General features: G+C 40.1%; 2 protein-coding genes across 8 annotated transcripts in view; both read left to right on the top strand.

The window, feature by feature from the left end:
• ftcdnl1 (formiminotransferase cyclodeaminase N-terminal like 1) overlaps positions 1-3006 on the top strand; it is an 8071-nt gene extending 5065 nt beyond the window's left edge. For all 5 annotated transcript variants that reach the window (XM_044217118.1, XM_044217115.1, XM_044217119.1 and 2 more), the window contains one exon: positions 517-3006. In XM_044217118.1, the coding sequence (XP_044073053.1) occupies positions 517-953 (437 nt within the window). In that variant the 3' untranslated portion in view covers positions 954-3006. The remainder of the gene's footprint in view (positions 1-516) is intronic.
• A 104-nt stretch (positions 3007-3110) lies between these two features.
• LOC122885674 (nck-associated protein 5-like) overlaps positions 3111-18768 on the top strand; it is a 74859-nt gene continuing 59201 nt past the window's right edge. For all 3 annotated transcript variants that reach the window (XM_044217108.1, XM_044217109.1, XM_044217110.1), the window contains exons 1-2: positions 3111-6133; positions 18286-18421. In XM_044217108.1, the coding sequence (XP_044073043.1) occupies positions 18393-18421 (29 nt within the window). In that variant the 5' untranslated portion in view covers positions 3111-6133; positions 18286-18392. The remainder of the gene's footprint in view (positions 6134-18285; positions 18422-18768) is intronic.

Raw genomic sequence — 18768 nt, forward strand, 5'->3', positions numbered from 1 at the left:
TTCTGTTATTCAGTGCGGTAAATGTTTTATTCTTACAAAAAACTTTGCATATGTGGTGTCATATTACGATATTTCTAGTGCAGCTTCAATGGTGTTTGATGCAGAGGCAGTTTTTTTTATTCTTCTTAAGACATTATTCGTGTCAGTCCCCCAGAATCAAAGACCAAGAGTCGATGGGTTTACAGGGAGAAATCTACCGTAGTGGCAGATATTCCAATTTCTCCACCAGCTGTAGCCTCAATGCAATGGAGCAGGTCGAAACTCTTTCTTTACTGGAGAAGGTTTTCATCTGTGCCTTTTACAATTGCTAATCCCTTTGCTGTTGTTTTTTGCAATAGCAATAGCTGAATGCTCCACGATATGCTAATTTCATGGAGTTGTTGAAAGTAATTTTGGCAAATGCAGGACAGCACTTACTGAAGGAAAAGTAGATGATGGGTTAAGGTGCACTGAGACAGAGGATATCTAACAGTTTCAAAGTGTTCTTTTTGTTCTGATTTGGCTCATGTCCTGCAGGTGTTGGGGCCAGTCCATACGTCATGAACTGCAACGTCACAATCGACACCCAGGACATCGCCACGGGACGCAGCATCGCCGCAGCCATCAGGGAGTCGACCCCGGGGGGCCTGCCTGGGGTACAGGTGCTGGCTTTGCCACACGGGGGCGCTGTGGAAATCGCCTGTAATGTGGAAAGCGTTAAAGGGAGCCCACCTAGTCACGTGACTGCAGGTGAACCATGGCCGTCTTATAGCATCGGCGGCCAGTCGTACTGTCACGCTCCGGCTTCGCTCATCACGGCAAGGGTCGCAGAGCTGGCAGGGATGCAGGGGGTTGGTGTGAAGGGCACCGCGCTGGTGGGGTTCACCCCCCTTGAGTGCAGGGGCCTGGCAGAGTTGGCACTGTCTCATGGGATTGCTGAGTTTTGGAAAGAGCAGCGCGGGATCCGTATGTGAAAACCAATCCTTGCCAAAACCAGTGAAACCTCACACAGAAGTACCTCGTCTTTGTTTGATGTCACTTTAATTGCCATGAGAATTGCCCTGCCCCCCCGTTACTATTGCTAGCCAGCGGTGAAAGAAGTAGTCAGAGTCGTCAAGTTCTGCATTCAAAACCTTACTTAGTAAAGGTATGTAAGTATTATCAGCAAAATGTACTTAAAGTAACAAAAGTAGAAGTCCTGTCCTGTGAGAACACGTATCTCTAAATAGTCAACTTTTCATGAGCTCAGAAAAACAGCCTGTTTTCAGCTTTGTGACGATGCATATTTGTTTTTAAATAGTTTATTTAGCATAAGTAGTAGAATTTTCTCAACTTAAAATAACACTTAATCATTTAGTTTATCAGAAAAAATCTAAATCACCATGGTACATGGTTTTCTCTGGACAGGAATGGTATGAAAAATTGGAATATGTAATAATAATAATAATGATAATAAACTTTATTTGTATAGCACTTTTCAAAACACAGTTACACAGTACCTTACAGAACAAGATACAATATTACACACAGTCAAGATAAAAACAACAAAAACATAAATAAAAACATAGAACATAAGACCTGATGAAACAGTGTTTAATAAAAGTTGTAAAAGAGGGAGAGAAACTAGACAAACAGCAGATTTACTATAAAAAAGCCTTCCTGTAAAAGTAGTAGTAGTTTTGAGGAGTGATTTAAAAGAAGGTAGGCCTACTGCGTTTGCTAACCTAAGTTCCTCAGGCTCTATATATGGCTGTCGACAAATGTAGTGCAGTAAAAAGTACTACATTAGCCTCTGAGATGTAGGAGAGTAGAAGTATAGAGTTGTACTTACCCTGTCCAGTTCTCCATCCTAGCGCTGCTCGTATGCAGTTTAATATAACCGTGGCAGATTTACCACTCAAAGTTCGTAGTCGTTTTTAGGTCTTCGATTTCACACAGAAGAAAGCAAAAGCGTGTCCCTCACTTCCAGCCAACTGTTGCTAGCTGACTGTGTTAGCTGTAGCAGTGTTAGCTGAGTTAGCTAGACACTAACTGTTACGTTGGTTGAAAACTCCATCTTCAGCTGACTTCTTAAATATGCACATAATGGCTAGACATCATATAACGCTAACAGACTGAGGCTAACGCTATATGTCTCCCAAAATGTAGCATGCTCACACGTTAATGAGCTAGATGGAAATAAGGGGCAGTATCCTAGTCTTCCAGGGTAGGTCCAGCTGCCCTAGTATTATAGTAAAGTATGAATACAAAGGTTATTAAAACTATTCTAACAAAGCCATGTTTGGATATTTTACTGTAGAAAAACATACTTAGACCAGCAACACACAGGTTAGTCATGCTTTAATGTTTGTATATTCAAACAGTATGTTTCACTTTTAGAAGTAAGGATGAAGACTCATGGGGACTAATATAATAGCGTCTCCCACACAGTGGGGGTTCTGGTCCTCAACAGGTACTAATGTAACCTGCAACCCCACATAACAATGCAGATAGCTAATGATATGCTTTTTGGCTTTGGAAATAATGCTAGGTCGCTGCTGAAGCTAGTTAGCTGTGGATGCTAACGTTTGCAGCTTAGTTAGTGTTTGAGTGTAATGCACCTTTGATTGTTTACAGCACTGGGAATGCACTTCACAGTCAGGTTTAACTGGAACCGTGAACCTGTTTACAGGTGAGGCCATATAAATACACCTAGGCTACAGACATTCAAACTCAGTTTTTCACAGCTCCACATATTTCATGCTACCGTACATTTCTTGTGTTAAGTCAATAGGGTATCTGCTGTGTTTCAGAGCTAAGAAAGAATTTAACTTCAGCTTTTATTTACTAGAACAGAACCTGTGTATTGTTCAGTGCATTTTACTTAATTTACTCATAGATTAATATTTGATCTGATCTTTAATTTCACTAGCGTTTAAATAACTTAATAACTGCATTTAAAGAGATGACTTTCTTTTTTTGATGAGTAATTGTGTGTGATAACCTTTTGTTAGAAATATTACATTAAATAAATAATTTATCAATGAAGTATTTTTATCCTGGTATTCTTTTCATGAGGGGGGATCAAGTTAAACTGAAGCAAATATTTCCATATCCTCTATAACACACCTGTCTGCTCAGTGCCTTCTTAGTCTGACACTTGCAGTAAAAGAGATTTGGGTTTTTATTTCTGAATTTCGTCTCTACCCAAGCAAGACTAAAACCATAAATCCCGGCATATCGTCCCCCAGAGTGGAATTAGAATTTTCTTATGTGTGTGTCATTTCCTGTTTAGAGCAAATGGCACACTTGTGTTTACTGATGAGTCTTTGCTGATGAGTCTTTTCCCATCATTTTCCACCATCAGCCTTACCAAGCCTGACTCTGTGGGAGAGTCACCATCAGTGTGTGAAACAGCTATTTTTATAACAAGCCATAGACTGGATCTTCTAGAAACATCCAGCGTTTTGGCAGCGTTTCGATTGAACTTACCAACTTGTGCAACCCAGTTTGGAAATGTATCATTTTGTATAGTTGTTTACCATTTAGTTAAATATATTTTCTTGTAAATTCCATACACAGTGTAAGCTCATGATGCACAGGATTAACCATTTAATAACATGGAGATGAATTTGGCCAGAGGACAGGTCAGGAATTAACTGGGGCGAGATGATTCCACTCATTTCTTACATAAGGCCACTATAATGCATTGAATAGCAGCACATTCATGGAGTAAGGAGGTATGGTTTTGAGTCGTTAGGTGTGCTATATGGACATGGCACAAAAGCAGGGTCAGAGTACGTTTTAAAAGCCAAAAAATGCATTAGAAGATGTTTCATTTTAAACCATATGTAAAGGAAATGAATGATCCCATAGCCAATAACCGCCTAATCTACATACAGAGGGTGGGTGCTAATCTGTCACAAACCGAGGTAGTTTGATTCACAAAATCTTCTAGTGAGATTGGTATGCTTTAGTGTCAATGTCTGAATTTACTATCCTTTCATTACGTTGTGTCATTTTTCATTTTTCTGCATTTGAAGTTACATAAGGTTACCCTTTGAGGCAGAAGCTGTGCAATTTTTCATCAACGTGTGCGCACACTTCTTTCCGTAAGCTTTCTTACTGTGTGAACATTCACCTCTTTGTATGTCATCCAGCTGAGGCTCTTAGTCACACAAGCAACGCAGCCATGCAGCTTCATTTCATGCGTACATACACACACACACACACACATTCTTTCTCTCTCCTCTCTGCTGTCTTCCTCTCTCTCTCTCTTCTGCATCTAGACGCACATGCATACGCATTTACTCTATGGATGACACACACACACACACATACATACACTCAGCCTGCCAGGCTTGGGAGCATCAAGGCCTAATCTAGGTCACAGCATAAACCCAGAGGTATCCTGGTCTCACACACACACTCATGCATGCACGTGTTTTTGATTTTTTTTTTTGCGTATAAAATCCATTTTTACTCGACTAATTTCCCCTCAGCAGTGAAAAGCGTTTGATTTTCATTTTGACAGCAGACACACCTCACTTCCCAGGAAAATTAAGACTACATATAACCAGTGAATTTCATGTTTTCCAAAAATCCCCCCCTCCCCATCTCCATCTCCTTCCTCTCCCTCCCAAATAATCTCATTGGTTATGTGACTGAGTCTAATGGCTCTTATGATTGTCACAAGGCCATCATTTCCTTGATTAAGTGCTCTTTGGGATCTTTCCACAGCAGATAGCTCAATCAACATCCATTTAAGAAGCACTTTCCCACTGAAGCCTAAACGAAATCTCTTTTTTTCTGTGTCATCTGCTTAAATAAAGACATGGATGCAGTTTGTGTGCATCCCTGCTGCAGAAGCACCATAGGATCCCTTTGATATGACTTAGCCTGACAGCGTACCATCCAAGATGCGACTGTGTGTCACAGCACAGAAATAGAGGAGCTTATTTCTTTACATCAGTCTCCAGCCTTCTATAAATATTCCAAAGCTCTCTGTTCCCTCTCTCCCTCTCTCTTTCTTTTTCTTTCTTGCTGCTTTCTCTGCCCCCCCCACCCCGTTTGTCCATTATTTTTCCTACACACTCTGCCTCCCACATCTTCTCTTTCCCTCTGCTCCTGTCGTATAATGTAGAGAAATGTGTCTCTTGTCTGTCTAGAAAGAGGCAGTAGTGTTGAGCAGGAACAAAAACACTCATGCTGCATATAATTTTTTCCCCTCTGACAGTCCTGCAAGGCTATTTAGTAAGCTGACAGTGATCTTATCATATCACATATAGAAATCTCCTCCTTCCCTTCCTTACTTTACTACTCCACAGATCTCCACCAATCATGTACAGCCTGACGTATAATCACAGCCATTAATCTCATCTGCGACTGCTAAGATGTTTGATTCAAAAATAGGAACATTTACAAGAAACAGAAGCCAAGCAGATTTTATCGAAAGCAACTGCCAGTCAGAGGCTGCTGTGCCCAAAATGTGAGTGCTCAGTGCCATCCTCCCTAACCTATCAGTGTGGGAAGTAAGCGTGCCACCTATGAAGTCAGCAGTCCCCAACCCCCACCCTGAACACATGTTCAACATCCTCTGGGCACAGGCTGAGCAGAGCACTGAGACACAGCTGAGAGAGGGAGAGGGAGAGAGCGCAGTGAAGTGGAAATATGGGTGAGCATCAGAGAAAGACAGAAATAGAGCGATAAAGCAGTGAATTAGGCAGAGGCAGAGAGAGGAGGAGGAGAAATACAGGGAGTCTTTCGCTGAGGCGCTGATGCTTCGTGCAGACGAGGTTATTTTCTCCCAGCAGAAAGCTCTCGTCGTGTGTGGGTGTGAGAACCTCATGGATTTGCTCTCCTCTGAGTCTCAGTGGAATTCATTGCGTCTGGATCCAAAACAGCAGCAGACGGAGGATGCGACGGTAGCTGGATGCTAGGATCCATGTGGGCCTGTGACGTCTGCGCTCCCCTCCGTGGCTACCTTCTTCCCCATAAGGATGGCTCCAGTGGCACTGACCCAGATTGTGGAGTCCTGGCTCTTCGCTGTGCACTGCTCCTCGGGTGGTCTGTGAATGTGATGCGGACGAGGCATGTTCCACACCTCGGCGGATACCGCTCAGCCTGCTGCCTCTGCTGACATCTGTTTCCGTGGATACGCACAGCAACTGGCAGGGTAAGGATGCACTGCTCTGACCTGCACGCTCAAATGTCAAGCTGATGGGTACTGGGTGTGCACGTGCCTGTGTGTTGTATGAATACATTACAAATCACTACGATCATGTAGATCCTGTTCTGTTTCTCACACACATCCTTCTTGGACACATAAATGGAGCAAAATATTTGGATTTCCTTTCGGAGTACCATAGTGTGGCTGTGGTGATTAACTGTGTGTGCATACACTATGCACAATAGCTTCATGTATAATGTATAACCTAGGAGATATCATGGTGAGCAACAAGTAACTGCTCTTGCCCCAAAATACCAAGGAAAGTAGGCTAGGATGGCCCAGGCAGAGAAGACCTGAATAAAACATTTATAAAAGTCCCTTTGGTAGCATTTGGCTTCATTCAGCTTAGAGGGGAAAATGGGCATGAGGAAAATGTGTTATGTGGAGATAAGTAATGGGGGCGATAAAGCAATGTTACTCAGCTGGATCCCATCAGAACCAGTCTAATAAAGACAAATTCAACCCAGTCAGTTCCTCCTCAGTCTGGTCAGGTCAGCTTAGTTCAATTCAGTTTGATTTTATTTAATTCAGGGTCCTTAAAGAAGTCGATAACACACATCACAGATCAGCATGTCTTCTACCACAAGACAAAGGAGTGGGTGTTATTTGACCAGAGGTCAGAAACTTTGACCAGAGGTCACACAGAGGTCAATAGGTTAGCAAAGAGCAAAACTGCCTCATGTCATTAAGAAATTACACACATCTTACGATGGTGAGCATAGGATGCTGACTTCAGTCAGATCTATCTATCTATCTATCTATCTATCTATCTGTCTATCTGTCTATCTGTCTGTCTGTCTGTCTGTCTGTCTGTCTGTCTTTTATATGTATTGCTCATAATCTTGTCAGTATTGCCTGTCAGGTTCACACTTAGGGCCTGGTTATGCTCGAAAAGCATAAGTAGTTTGTACGACGTGTAGTCCAACCACGTTGGAAACTGTTTATAGTTGTTCCGAACTGCTACATTCAAAGCATGAATAGCCGGCCATCGTAGAGAGGGGAGGAGACATGACATTGTTTAAATATGGGGATAATTGTGCACATTTTCAGACAGTATCCTCCTGGAAGACATTCATAGTGTTGCACTCTGTTGTTCACATGAAAAGAGACAGAAACAGTTGTGTCAAGAATGAAAAAAGAGAGCATGAGAGAGAAGTTCAAACCCTGGCTCCTTCCACACCTCCACACAGCTGGCCATGGATCCGATAGCAGAAAGGTGTAGGGGGAGGGGTTTCCGAAGCTATTCGAGGATCCAGCAAGCACTTCTGAAGAAGCATACTGGCAGCTTCATACATTTACGAATACGTTTGTGAGTCAGCTCACAATTTTAGAATTTTAAGGCCCTAAATCGTGTCACGTATAGACTTTAAAAATGTCTTCAGTTTGTCCTTTTTAGTCAATATGCTTTAACATACTTACATTTTTTCGTAGTTTTTTACTGATTCACCTCCACAGGTTTGCTGTTCTTCTAAAAAGCATTTAAAACCTTAGATACTCAAATCTCACATCTGATGAAAATGGCATATACCTACATGTATCTGTCAAGTGAATACTGTGGTCTAAATGTCTAGGTGTCAGGCCCAAATACTACCGTCAATAATCTGAGCATGTTATGTTAGCCATCTTAATGATGGTACCACCAATGCCACTGATGTCTTACTGCAGCCCTTTAAATGCCAGCAGCAACTTGAATCCAAGTCTGGTCCCGATTTGTCCATCAGGTGGGTCTAAATTTGCCTTCCCTAGTCATGTCATGTTAAACATAGCTCTACTTAAAAATGATGTTACACAGCATCTCAAGTTGTGGTCTATAAACCATCTAACGAATTGTCCTGTAGTTACAAAAAAATCTGTTAATAATTTAGATGGGGACTGATTTACAGTTTGTGTAGGTGCAGTGCTAATGACAGCAGCAGTCACCACTGTAACAGACTGGTTATCAGGCCATTCATGGTGACAGCTCAACAGAGAACTCCAGCAGAAAGCTTTAACAGGAGAAGAGAGAGAGCGGAGGCAAATGTGAATTGCAGTGAGTAAAGAAAAGTCGGCCCTGGCCTGTCACATTATTGTAATTGCTCCTCTGACATGACAATCAGCTGGAAAAATAGGGGTTTGTTAATTCTCATAATCCTGCCTCTGTTACCACTGTGAGAGCTATACTGCTCCATCCAACCTCAATTATCCCCTCAACATACTATAATACTTAGGAGTCAATTGCCTCATTCAAGGGAAAAGACATCTGAAAAGTATTATCATAGCAACATGGCTGACCTGACCTCGATGTAGAAAAGGCCTGTAAACAGGAGTGGATGTGCAGTAGCTCAGGGCAAGGGGATAACCATTGTCTGTAGTTGCATCTATTCCATGTTTGGTGCATTGAAGCAGAGAGTCTAATGCATTCGATTGGGAGACTGGATGATAGCATTGTGCAGCAGCATTAAAGGGGTCAACGGTAGCCTAAAGGTTAAAGAAAGGCTTGGTCGGGGAGGGCTATTGCTGGAGTCTCCATACTGGTCAGGAACTCATGGGTGAGAAGTGACTAATGCTCTCTTTGAGAAGCCATTATATACAAGTAACACCTATAGTGATCAATATTTTTTAAATTAACATTAAATTACTCAATATAATATCAAAGGGGTCACTTGTAGTTCCTAAGAATTAACACTGACGCTATGGAGTTTTTTAGCCTCTTTTAGCTCATTGCTTTGGTGTTAAGGAATACAAATTTACGGTATGGTCCGAGCCCCTCTATCACCCTTCCTGGGTAGCCTTTTCAACAAAAAAGCTCAGATAAACCCACTGTACACCAAATGGCAGACAAAATTGAGCGACTAGCTGGTGAAGTAAGTTGATCATCTATCAAGATAAACACCAAAATGTTTGTCTTGAAAGTTTGTGGAGACCACGCCAGAGCTAAAAGGGTTGCTTTTGGACTTAACATTTGTCAGTTTCAGGGTCCTGGTATTGTGCATGCTGGCTCACTGTCACAGCTCACTGGGACACTTGAATGGAACAGAGCCATCTTTAATGTTATTAGTAACACCTGTGCTTTTCCTGCTATGACAAGTCATAATCTTTGTTGTGAAAACTGCTTGTTGTTTTTATTTGGTCACTTGGGGAAAGAAGAACTACACAACAAGCTGATAGGCACTAGCATGACATATGCATTGTTATTGCTAACATGTTAGCAAAATGTTGGTTATTTACACATCCAGCAAACATGGACAGAAATTCCATTTATTTGGAGTTAGATCTCTGGCTAACTGATAAATATTAAGTCCAGTATTCCCTCTCCTTTTAGCTCTGTTTTGGTTTTAGCTCTCCAACCCCTTTGAAAATATCTGGCTGTAGCTGCTAAATGCTCCGCTATGTTCACCAGCTAGGCGTTAACTTTGCCAGTTGGTGCTGGCCCCGTAGCAGATATTGTTATCAGAGCTTTGTTGACTGTAAATGGCTGCCTGTTTGACGTGAATGTCTCAGACTGAACCATTCATTATATCTGTGGGGTATAAAACCAAATCAATGAGCTAAAAATGGCTCAAAAGCTCAGTGGAGTTGGATGATGATTATGTTTGTGTTTTTCACTGTGATGGACCACTTTCAAATAATGTTGTACTTTGATTGATTGTTAGTATAAACATTTTTGAGTAGTGCAACTTAAATTAAATTTTCTTTGCATATTTGATTTATTCATTAGTATAATTTCATTATTCAAAATTATGGGTTAGTTGATGGTCAAAATACTGTTTTAGGGGCTTTCCCAAAATGACGAGAAAAATTCTCGATGAAATCTAAAATCAATCAAAAACTATCAATATTAGTATTGACGTCCTTTATCATATAATAAGTCTAATTAAAATGTGTTCTGCAGGATGGAGCTGAGAAAGAGCATGAATAGCTGAATAATTCCCTATAAATAAAAGTTAAAATAAAAAAAAAAAAAAAAGCTCTTCATCAAAGATTGAACTTGACTGTTAAAAAAAAATGCTGCAGAACCAGATTAGAGACTGGGATCGACAGAATGGTAACAGCATTACAGTGAGTTAGAACCTTTGCAACATCAAGGATGCATAAAAAATAGCTTTGTGCTAAAAATATCTCAACCAACCACTATTTATAGAATGAAAGGAGAGAAGGATGCATAAAATTTCCATGTTTAGCAGATAAATTAAAACTCTCTCAAACACTGGCCTGAATTAGATGGGTATGTGAGTGGCACAATGAAGTAGTTTATTACTTAGTTATTTAGTTTTTCTGGACATTTCAGTATTTCTTCATCAGCTACAAGCAGTACAGGGGTGTAAGGGGTTTTTAAAGGACCAATTTGTCACCTTACTGGTTGCCCATGATGTTTGTGATTTCAACTATAGCATTATTTGTAAGTGTTATTTTAGCTTCTGTGCATACTCTGAGTTTAAAAAATCTAGTATTCTTGGATTTTAGATAGTGTGACTGATGTTATTGCAAATATTGTTGTAGTATATGTGTGTGTTTTCATGCACATACTCTTAGTTATTGAACCTGTCCTTTTAGCCATGCTAACGGCATGACTCTGATCTGTCTGTTGGTCCATCACTTTGGTCCCTGACTAGAATATCTACTATTAGATGGATTGCCAAGACTTTCAATTTGTCCAATAATTTGGTTTATGAACAAATACCTGCAAATATGACATTCCCATCAGCCTTTGTGTTTAGTGTTAATTAGCCAATATTAGCATGCTAACATGCTAAACTAAGGATAGTGAACATGGTAAACTTTGTACCTGCGACACATCCACATGCTGCGTTGTCATCGTGAGCATTAGTTAGTGTAATGATGTAAGCATTTACCTCAAAGTACCTGCTGCTAGCATAGACCAGACTCTCCTAGTCTTGTTAAATTTACAGTATGCTTTTAAATTCCATACATGAATACAGTGAGAACCACAATGGAGAAAAAAAACTTAGACTTTTGTTTGTTTTTAACCAAGTGCTGCAATTTACAATTTTTGTCATTGACGATGATTTTCCTTTTTATAAGAGAATTGCAAATTCAGTGGCCACATAAGGAGCTATATTTCATGAGTGGGACCTGTAGGTCACACAAAATACTTGTTCCCCCCAAAATTACCTAACAACACTCTGCAGTTGCCCAACCTCCAATTTAGTACCACTGTATCTGACCAAAAACAGTCCATGACCATAAAAAAGGGAAAATTGACAAATTTAGCTCTATTCCAATTGCAGTAGCATACTGTATATGAGTGGTAGCAGTACATAGAGAAGTACATAAACTAAGCAGTACAGAAAGACATTAAAGAAAATAGGTCTCATATCTACACAACGTACTCATGGTTAACTGCACTGATGGGAAGCTATGAAAATGAGGAACTATATGTCACAAAAGTAATTTAATGCACAGCGTTGTTTATTCTCCTTGTGTACTCAGTGTAAGTTGTCTGGGTTACCAGGCTGAGCTTGATGTCTACAAGTGTAAAAATACCTACAGTTCCCTTTTAAAGCTACATTTCCTACACTATTCATTTCCCAGTGTGAGTTGTACGATACTGTCACAAGACTGGCTCTCCAGTATATCAGCAGGATGTGATTTGGGGGGAGAAGTATGCATTCATTAGATACCCAGGGGGCAAAATCTCAGCGAGGTCCTGTCCTAATTCATTCCAACATCAATGCCAGAGGCTGAACTGCTGTCTTGATTATACCAATTTACCCTCCCACCCACCCACCCACCCAAAAGGAAGACATGTAATTACACTATTTACACTGGAGTGCTTTCCTCTCTGAAAGGTCCCCAAGTAAACACACGCTAGCTTTGTTTTTCTTTTGCAATGGTGTCATTGTGATTGAAAAGTAAATGTCAAACTGTTTGCCCCTGTGACACTGATGTAGAGAAACATTAACAGCTCTCATTGTAGATTTGGATATGTAAGGGCTGTAATAAAAGCTCTAATGTCATGTAATTGTAATGGAAGGGCAGTGATCAGTGTAACGTTGATTGTTACATCACAATCAGATTAGACAACTGTAGACAACAATGCAAAATAGCTATAAAGCTATGAGCTAAATTGCTTTGCAGGTAACTTGAGGTATTTAAATTTGTTAAGTGATAAATAAATAAATGTGGTAATGTTGCTGTTTTAGGCAGGACATTTTAACCTGTAATTGATTGCAAGTTCTTCCTGTTTTTATGACTTTTTTTTAAATGAGAATTCAGAATGTCTAAATATAGAAGACCTTGTCTTTATAGGTTTTATATAGTACCTACTGATGTACTGTACCTGAGGGAGCTCAGTGCATGGCTACTTACAGGAAGAAAACAAGCCAATTAAGACAAAATCTTCACCACTTCACAACACATTCAGTACATTTAGAAAAACAGGAGCACATTTAGAAGAAAGTTTTGAGAACCCAGGTTATTTGTTGTATTTCTATTGAGATGAGAACATCGATATCTCTCTTATGTCGTAAGTATGGAGCTTGAGACAAGAGGGGGTTAGCCTAGCTTAACGTAAAGAGTGGAAGGCAGAGAGAGCTGGTGAAAAAATACACCTACTAACACCTCTAAAGCTTAAAGTGTCCGTGGCTGTAGCGCGTGTTGCCACATACGGTCAGTAAGAAAAGTTTTTAGCATCCTGTACAGGTACGATGGTACCAAACCTTGCAACTTCACTTTGTCGAGACTCCAGGAAGAAAGGGAGATAACTGCGCCCAACTGTTCAAGAAATAGTTACAGCTTGTAATTACCCCTGAAACCACAAATTGTTGTTTTTACATTGTGTATGGGTTAAACAAAGGAGACACAGCATGTTTCAGAGATGCTCAGTTTTAGAGGTGTTGGTAGACTTTTTTGACAGAGCCAGTCTAGCTGTTTCCCTCTGCTTTCAAGTCGATGAGTTGTCAGTGATGTTTATTTTAGTTTTAAAGCAGCTATCGTCGATATTTTTATAATAATGATCTATAAAATGACTGTGAAAACAATATGACAATGTGAAAAGGGGTTGCTAGTAGTGATGAACCTACAGAGAATCATCACCTGAATCTGCAGCTCCTTTGCGGGGCTTTATAGTGAGCTTCAGCTCACTGTTTAGCTGTCCTTCTGCAACTTTACTGTTTTGGTTCCCTCTCACCGGCCTCGTAGTGTCATAGCAGGCAGCTGTTTTCAGTTTTCCCACTGCACACCACCTGCTCAGCACCATCATCAACAGCAGACAGACACAGTTAGCAACTAGCTGGTGAACATCGCGGAGCATTTAGCAGCTAAAGAGCCAGATATTTTCTCTCAGGAGTTGGTGGAGACCAAAAGCAGAGCTAAAAGAGAGAGAACGTTGGACTTACATTTAGCAGGTGGTCAAAAACACGACTCCAAATGAACGATAATGTTGCTCCGTAATTGCTGGATGTGTAAATTACACATTATATACTGTGTAATGTATGCACATTATTGCGTATAATATTGACTTGTTTTTTTTTTAGTTTGCATACTATGTGAATACTCCATGTGTCGATGCCTAAATCCTTTATATTCAGATCTCTATTGTGAGTGAAAGTCTTTATTTCACTCCCTAGTTGAGATGCATGAATGAATGAAACCTACTACTGTTTGTACTTGGTGAAAACAAAACTGAGCTCTGTTTGTTTGTTAAACTGTTAAATTAGTACACTGGTGAGATGCTGTCCATAGAACCGCTTGTCACTGTGTGTATTAATAGATGATGAAGTGTAAGAATGGAGGCCCTTCGGTGTCATGGTCGCATAATGCTGTGCATTTACAGTAGCCGGTTGTAGTTAAGTATTTTATATGCGGTGTAAATGCGTACTTGACATTCTCATACATCCCCAGGGACACATCTTTAGAAACATCATCAGCATGGGTATATTTGAAGGGTTTCATTTCTAAATGAGATATCCACTATTCAAGAAATGAGACACCTACTCTTTACAAAATGATTCACAGTACAAAAGGAGCAATTACATGGTTTTATTACAAAATACTGTGCAGCCACTTGAGAAATGTCTTTTTCTTTTAGGCAAAACCTTTGACAGTAGACATTTTCATAGCTATTAAATTAGTATATTTTCAACTAAACACCTTTTCAGAGTGGATCATTTTTATTTACCAGATATGATGATGTGAGGTGTTTTTCCTTCCAAAGTAGATGTATTATTTGTGAAGAGAACGTCACATGACTCATTTAAAGGTATCCTGTGACTCAGCTGACTAAACCATAGACTGGACTGAACCAACACCTCTATTTCGTGGTGTAATCTGGCTCGCAGGCAGGTGCATCTTCTCCTGTTTCCTCTCTGTCTGTCTCTCCTTCCACTGTAGCTTTAAGGAGAACAGACGCACAAATGAACAGACATGCATATGAAGAGGCAGGTGATGAATTCAGATGATGCAAGAATACTGAGGAAAATGAATGAAGAACTCCATCTGCTGGCCAACTACTGAGAAACACATTCATGCTTGAAACATACTTTGTCTAATGTAAAAAAAAAAATAGACATTTTAATGCGTTCGATGGTGTTGTCAGTCCTTGGCAGACCTTGTCACATAAGGCCATCAGATGTAACTCTTGTATCTTTAAAGGACTGTATTCCAGTTTGAGGATTTTAACAACACTTCAGGTAAAATGTATACTTGAGGGATTTATAAAGTGTAACTAATTTTAAACTTAAGATAAGACAATGAAATGACAATATTTCCATGGGAGTAGCCACATATGGGCAACATACTTTAGCATTACTTCCTAATTCCTAATTTCATGTGCGCTGTTGAGGGGAACAAGATTTGTGTCAGAATAAGGTGAAAAAAGATGAAGGTAACTTGATAACAGTCTGGCAGAACAACTTGTGTCATATAGGACATTTGGACTTTCGATAGCAGGAAAAACACAGGTGTAACTAATGACATTAACGATGCTTCATTCCATTAAGTGTCCCATTAAGTCATGACATACCCTGGAACTGAAACACTGTAATGGAATGCAGCCATCATTAACATTCATTTATTCACCAGTGCTTTTCCTGCTATGATACGCCAAAATATCTGCTGTGCAGAAGGCCTATTCATGTGTTGGAAAACTATATTTAAACTATGAAAGTCCAAAAAGATAGTGGTGTGCTCATGGGGTCAATCTTAAAATGCACAAATAAATGCAAAACAAAAAACTGTTGATATCCTAATATACAACAAAACAGGAAACAAGTAAAAAGTAAAAGGCTTTAGTAGTTACATAACCACTTCATACAATTTTAAGTGGACAGACTGACTTTCTTAGCAAGAAAATACTATTTAACTGCATCTATGAAAAACCTCCTGCTGGAACACAGTGGTATGGAGATGTCTGTTTAGATTTTTTCCACTTTAAAGGCTCAATGTCAAAGTAAAAGGAAATCTCAACAGCTTTATGGATCTATGGCAGTCTCAGACAAATGACTTCCCCAGTGATCCCTGCAATTTTTCTTTTTTTGCCCTCTCTGTTATAGCTTTGGCCTGTTATGACTGATATTATGATAATGTTGTGTTGAGCATTGTAATGATGCAAAGTACAACCTTCCTCAGCAGATGGAGTTCACCCAGTTGTCATGGAATTGTCTATGTTCAAATTTCCATTTTCAGAATCAGAATCAGAAATACTTTATTGATCCCCGAAGGGAAACTCTTTTTCTGAGTACTTTAAGAGTTGAGTTTGGAAGTTCTTCTTGACACCACCACAAACCTTGTGGCAACATTGTGTTTCTATCTACTGTTTCCAAGGTCAAAGATGCAGTTTCATTCTCTGACTTGTGTTTAAACTGTGCAGGGATCCTATGGCCTGACGTGCCTTACTCTGGTAGTAATCTGCATAGACCACTAGATGGCAGTGCTGATTCAAAGTTCACATCAGCCAGGTTCCTCCAATTTGGATTTTTTTTTTATACTGTAAAAAATGCTACACCCTAAACACCTACAGTTTTAGAGACCATGCATATCGATTCATTTTACTTATTTTTATCAGCTTAAATGAAGACCTGCTACTTTTCACTGTGTTTACATGCTCTTCTGGGTTGCAGGATAGACAAAAAGCAAAATCAGATAGTGGGCGATGGGGGTCCTTCTTCAGAAAAAAAAAAGAAAATAATGATGCAATTTTCAGCAATTTGACATATATATTCAAAGACTTTGGGGGGATTATTTTAAAACTTCACTGCAGTTTTTGTAATCTCCCACTTTATATTACAGTAAATACTGTATGAGATTTTCATGTCAATTATTTGTGCTGTTGTGGTTATTGAAAATGACTCACTTATTCACTCTCTTCTACACTAGCTTCTACACTGCTGCCACTTTTCTGAAAAAGAGCTAAATCTTGCCTGCTTCACCCAAAAAGTTTAAGGGGCATAAATTCACGTAAAAAGACAATGCAAATGAATATGGAGAGCATAGACAATAAAGCCACAGATGAAAGGAACCTGACAACATGGCAATAGCTGTATTTCCAAACAATGTATAGGAAGCAGCATGAGCACAGATGCCAATAAAAGCTCAGACTGAGCAGTAGTAACCTATTTTCCAACTGCTCAGTCTGCACTAGCTAAGTACATATAACCTGAAACCACACCTACACATGCTGATATAACTCGGGGGGGGGGTTGCAATGCATTTATTGCATTTAATTTTCACACATTTGAAAAAGGGACTGATGCTCTACTAAACACTTCAGAAACACGCCTACCTGCTGCTGCGAACCGATTTCATCCTGTGACTTTTGGAAGAAACCATTACCATAGGGAAACGGGGTGTGTGACTTTTTGAGTTGTGATCTATGACATAATTAGAAAGCAGTGGTGATAGCTGCAGTACTACTGGCTGATGTAGGTTTATAATCAATCTGACACCAGATCTCAATTGAAATTGACTTTGCTGTAAGTACGATTCAAAAACAGCATCTGCGAGTCAAGAATGTAAGACTACAAAAAAGTGTCACAGACAAAAAAATTAGTGATGTACAGAATTTGGAAGTAGTTACAGGCTGTCATGTAATTCAACAGCTTTCCTTGGAGTAGAACTGATGGAGTGGAATGGGCAAAGTGAATCACAAACCTGTGGCTAGAGGCTAGTACCTGAGCAGGCTAAGGAGAAAAAAACACTCACCCAGACTGATTATTTCTGAAATAGACTGGGAACCATTATTGTGATTGGCACTTCTGCTGCCGCCCCATATCCCTTCCTTTTCTTCATGAGTGCAGCTGACAGTTATTGACACAAATATTGTCCTCTCAGTTCACATTTACTGTCAGCAAAAGAACAAAACAGACTGCAGCAACATTAAATTTCTTTTGTGGCACAGCTGTTTTCGGTTGAGTAATATTCAGCCAGATATAACAGGGCGGCTGTGGCTTAGTGGTAGAGCGGGTCGTCCACCAATCAGAAGGTCGGAGTTTGATCCCGGCTTCCCCCAGCCCACATGACGAAGTGTCCTTGGCAAGCACTGAAGACACTGAACTGTGCCTTTGGTGTGTGAATGATTAGTTACTTCTTTGCACTGATGGGCAGTTCTGCCATCAGTGTATGAATGTGTGTGTATTAATTAAAGATATGATGTACAGTGTGAAGCGCTTTGAGTGGTGGAAGACTAGAAAGGCGCTATACAAGTACAGTTCATTTACCATTTAAACACTTAAAGGACAAGCCATGAGGTGAAATGGTCATTATAATATTAGCAACACCTGAACTTTTGCTACCATAACAGTATGAGGGCATCCTTGAATTTCTTTAGATATACAGGTATTTGGTTCCAAAATGACAGTTTACCCCAAGGCTCTGCTTAAATGTCATAACTAGGGAGTTTGTGTAACTCACAACCTGTCAGCTGTGGGGAAAACTCGGATGTCGACGCTAATTCAAAACTACAGGTGGAGAAAGGAGAGGTGAGGAGAGGCTGCGCACTGGTCCTGCTCTTTTCCAAACAAGTAAACTTGCTGACAAACTGTCCTTTTATAGAAGGGGAAAAGGGAAGTGAACAGATGTAAGTGTATCTTTGAAATCTTCAGTGGGATTATGATATGCAAGATTAACAGCAAACTAACTGTGTTTACTCCTCTCCCCTGCAGCTACGCCACCAAGACTGATCCATAATAATAATTCCCAGCTGGAGAACAAACAACATCTGGGCGTGGAGAGAAGGGAGAGGGCGAAGTCTCAGCAGGGCGGGCGGCAGATGGTGACACTGCAGCAGCACTTCTCCAGGTAGCACCTTCAGCACACCAACAACCAGGGTGCAGACACTGAAATACATACTCTGTACGCCTGACCGATAGTGGATTTTAAAAGGCAAATATCTGAGAGTGTAAAGGGGAACTCAATCGATTTTACGCATCAATGTCTGTTTGAGGTCTTGGGGAGGACTACTGCATATGTGAAATAAGTTGTTTAAAGCCTCAAGTGGCTCCAGAGAGAGCTGCACATGGTTTGATAAATTTGGTTGGGTCTGAAGACTACAAGTCTGAAAATGAAAAACATCTGGTGGTGTGGAGTTAGAAAGAAGTGAGTTTACCAGACCTCTGTAGCCAACTGTTGACAGTCGAGATGCATTG

The sequence above is a fragment of the Siniperca chuatsi genome, linkage group LG12 (genome assembly GCF_020085105.1).
Source record: "Siniperca chuatsi isolate FFG_IHB_CAS linkage group LG12, ASM2008510v1, whole genome shotgun sequence".
NCBI lineage: Eukaryota > Metazoa > Chordata > Actinopteri > Centrarchiformes > Sinipercidae > Siniperca > Siniperca chuatsi.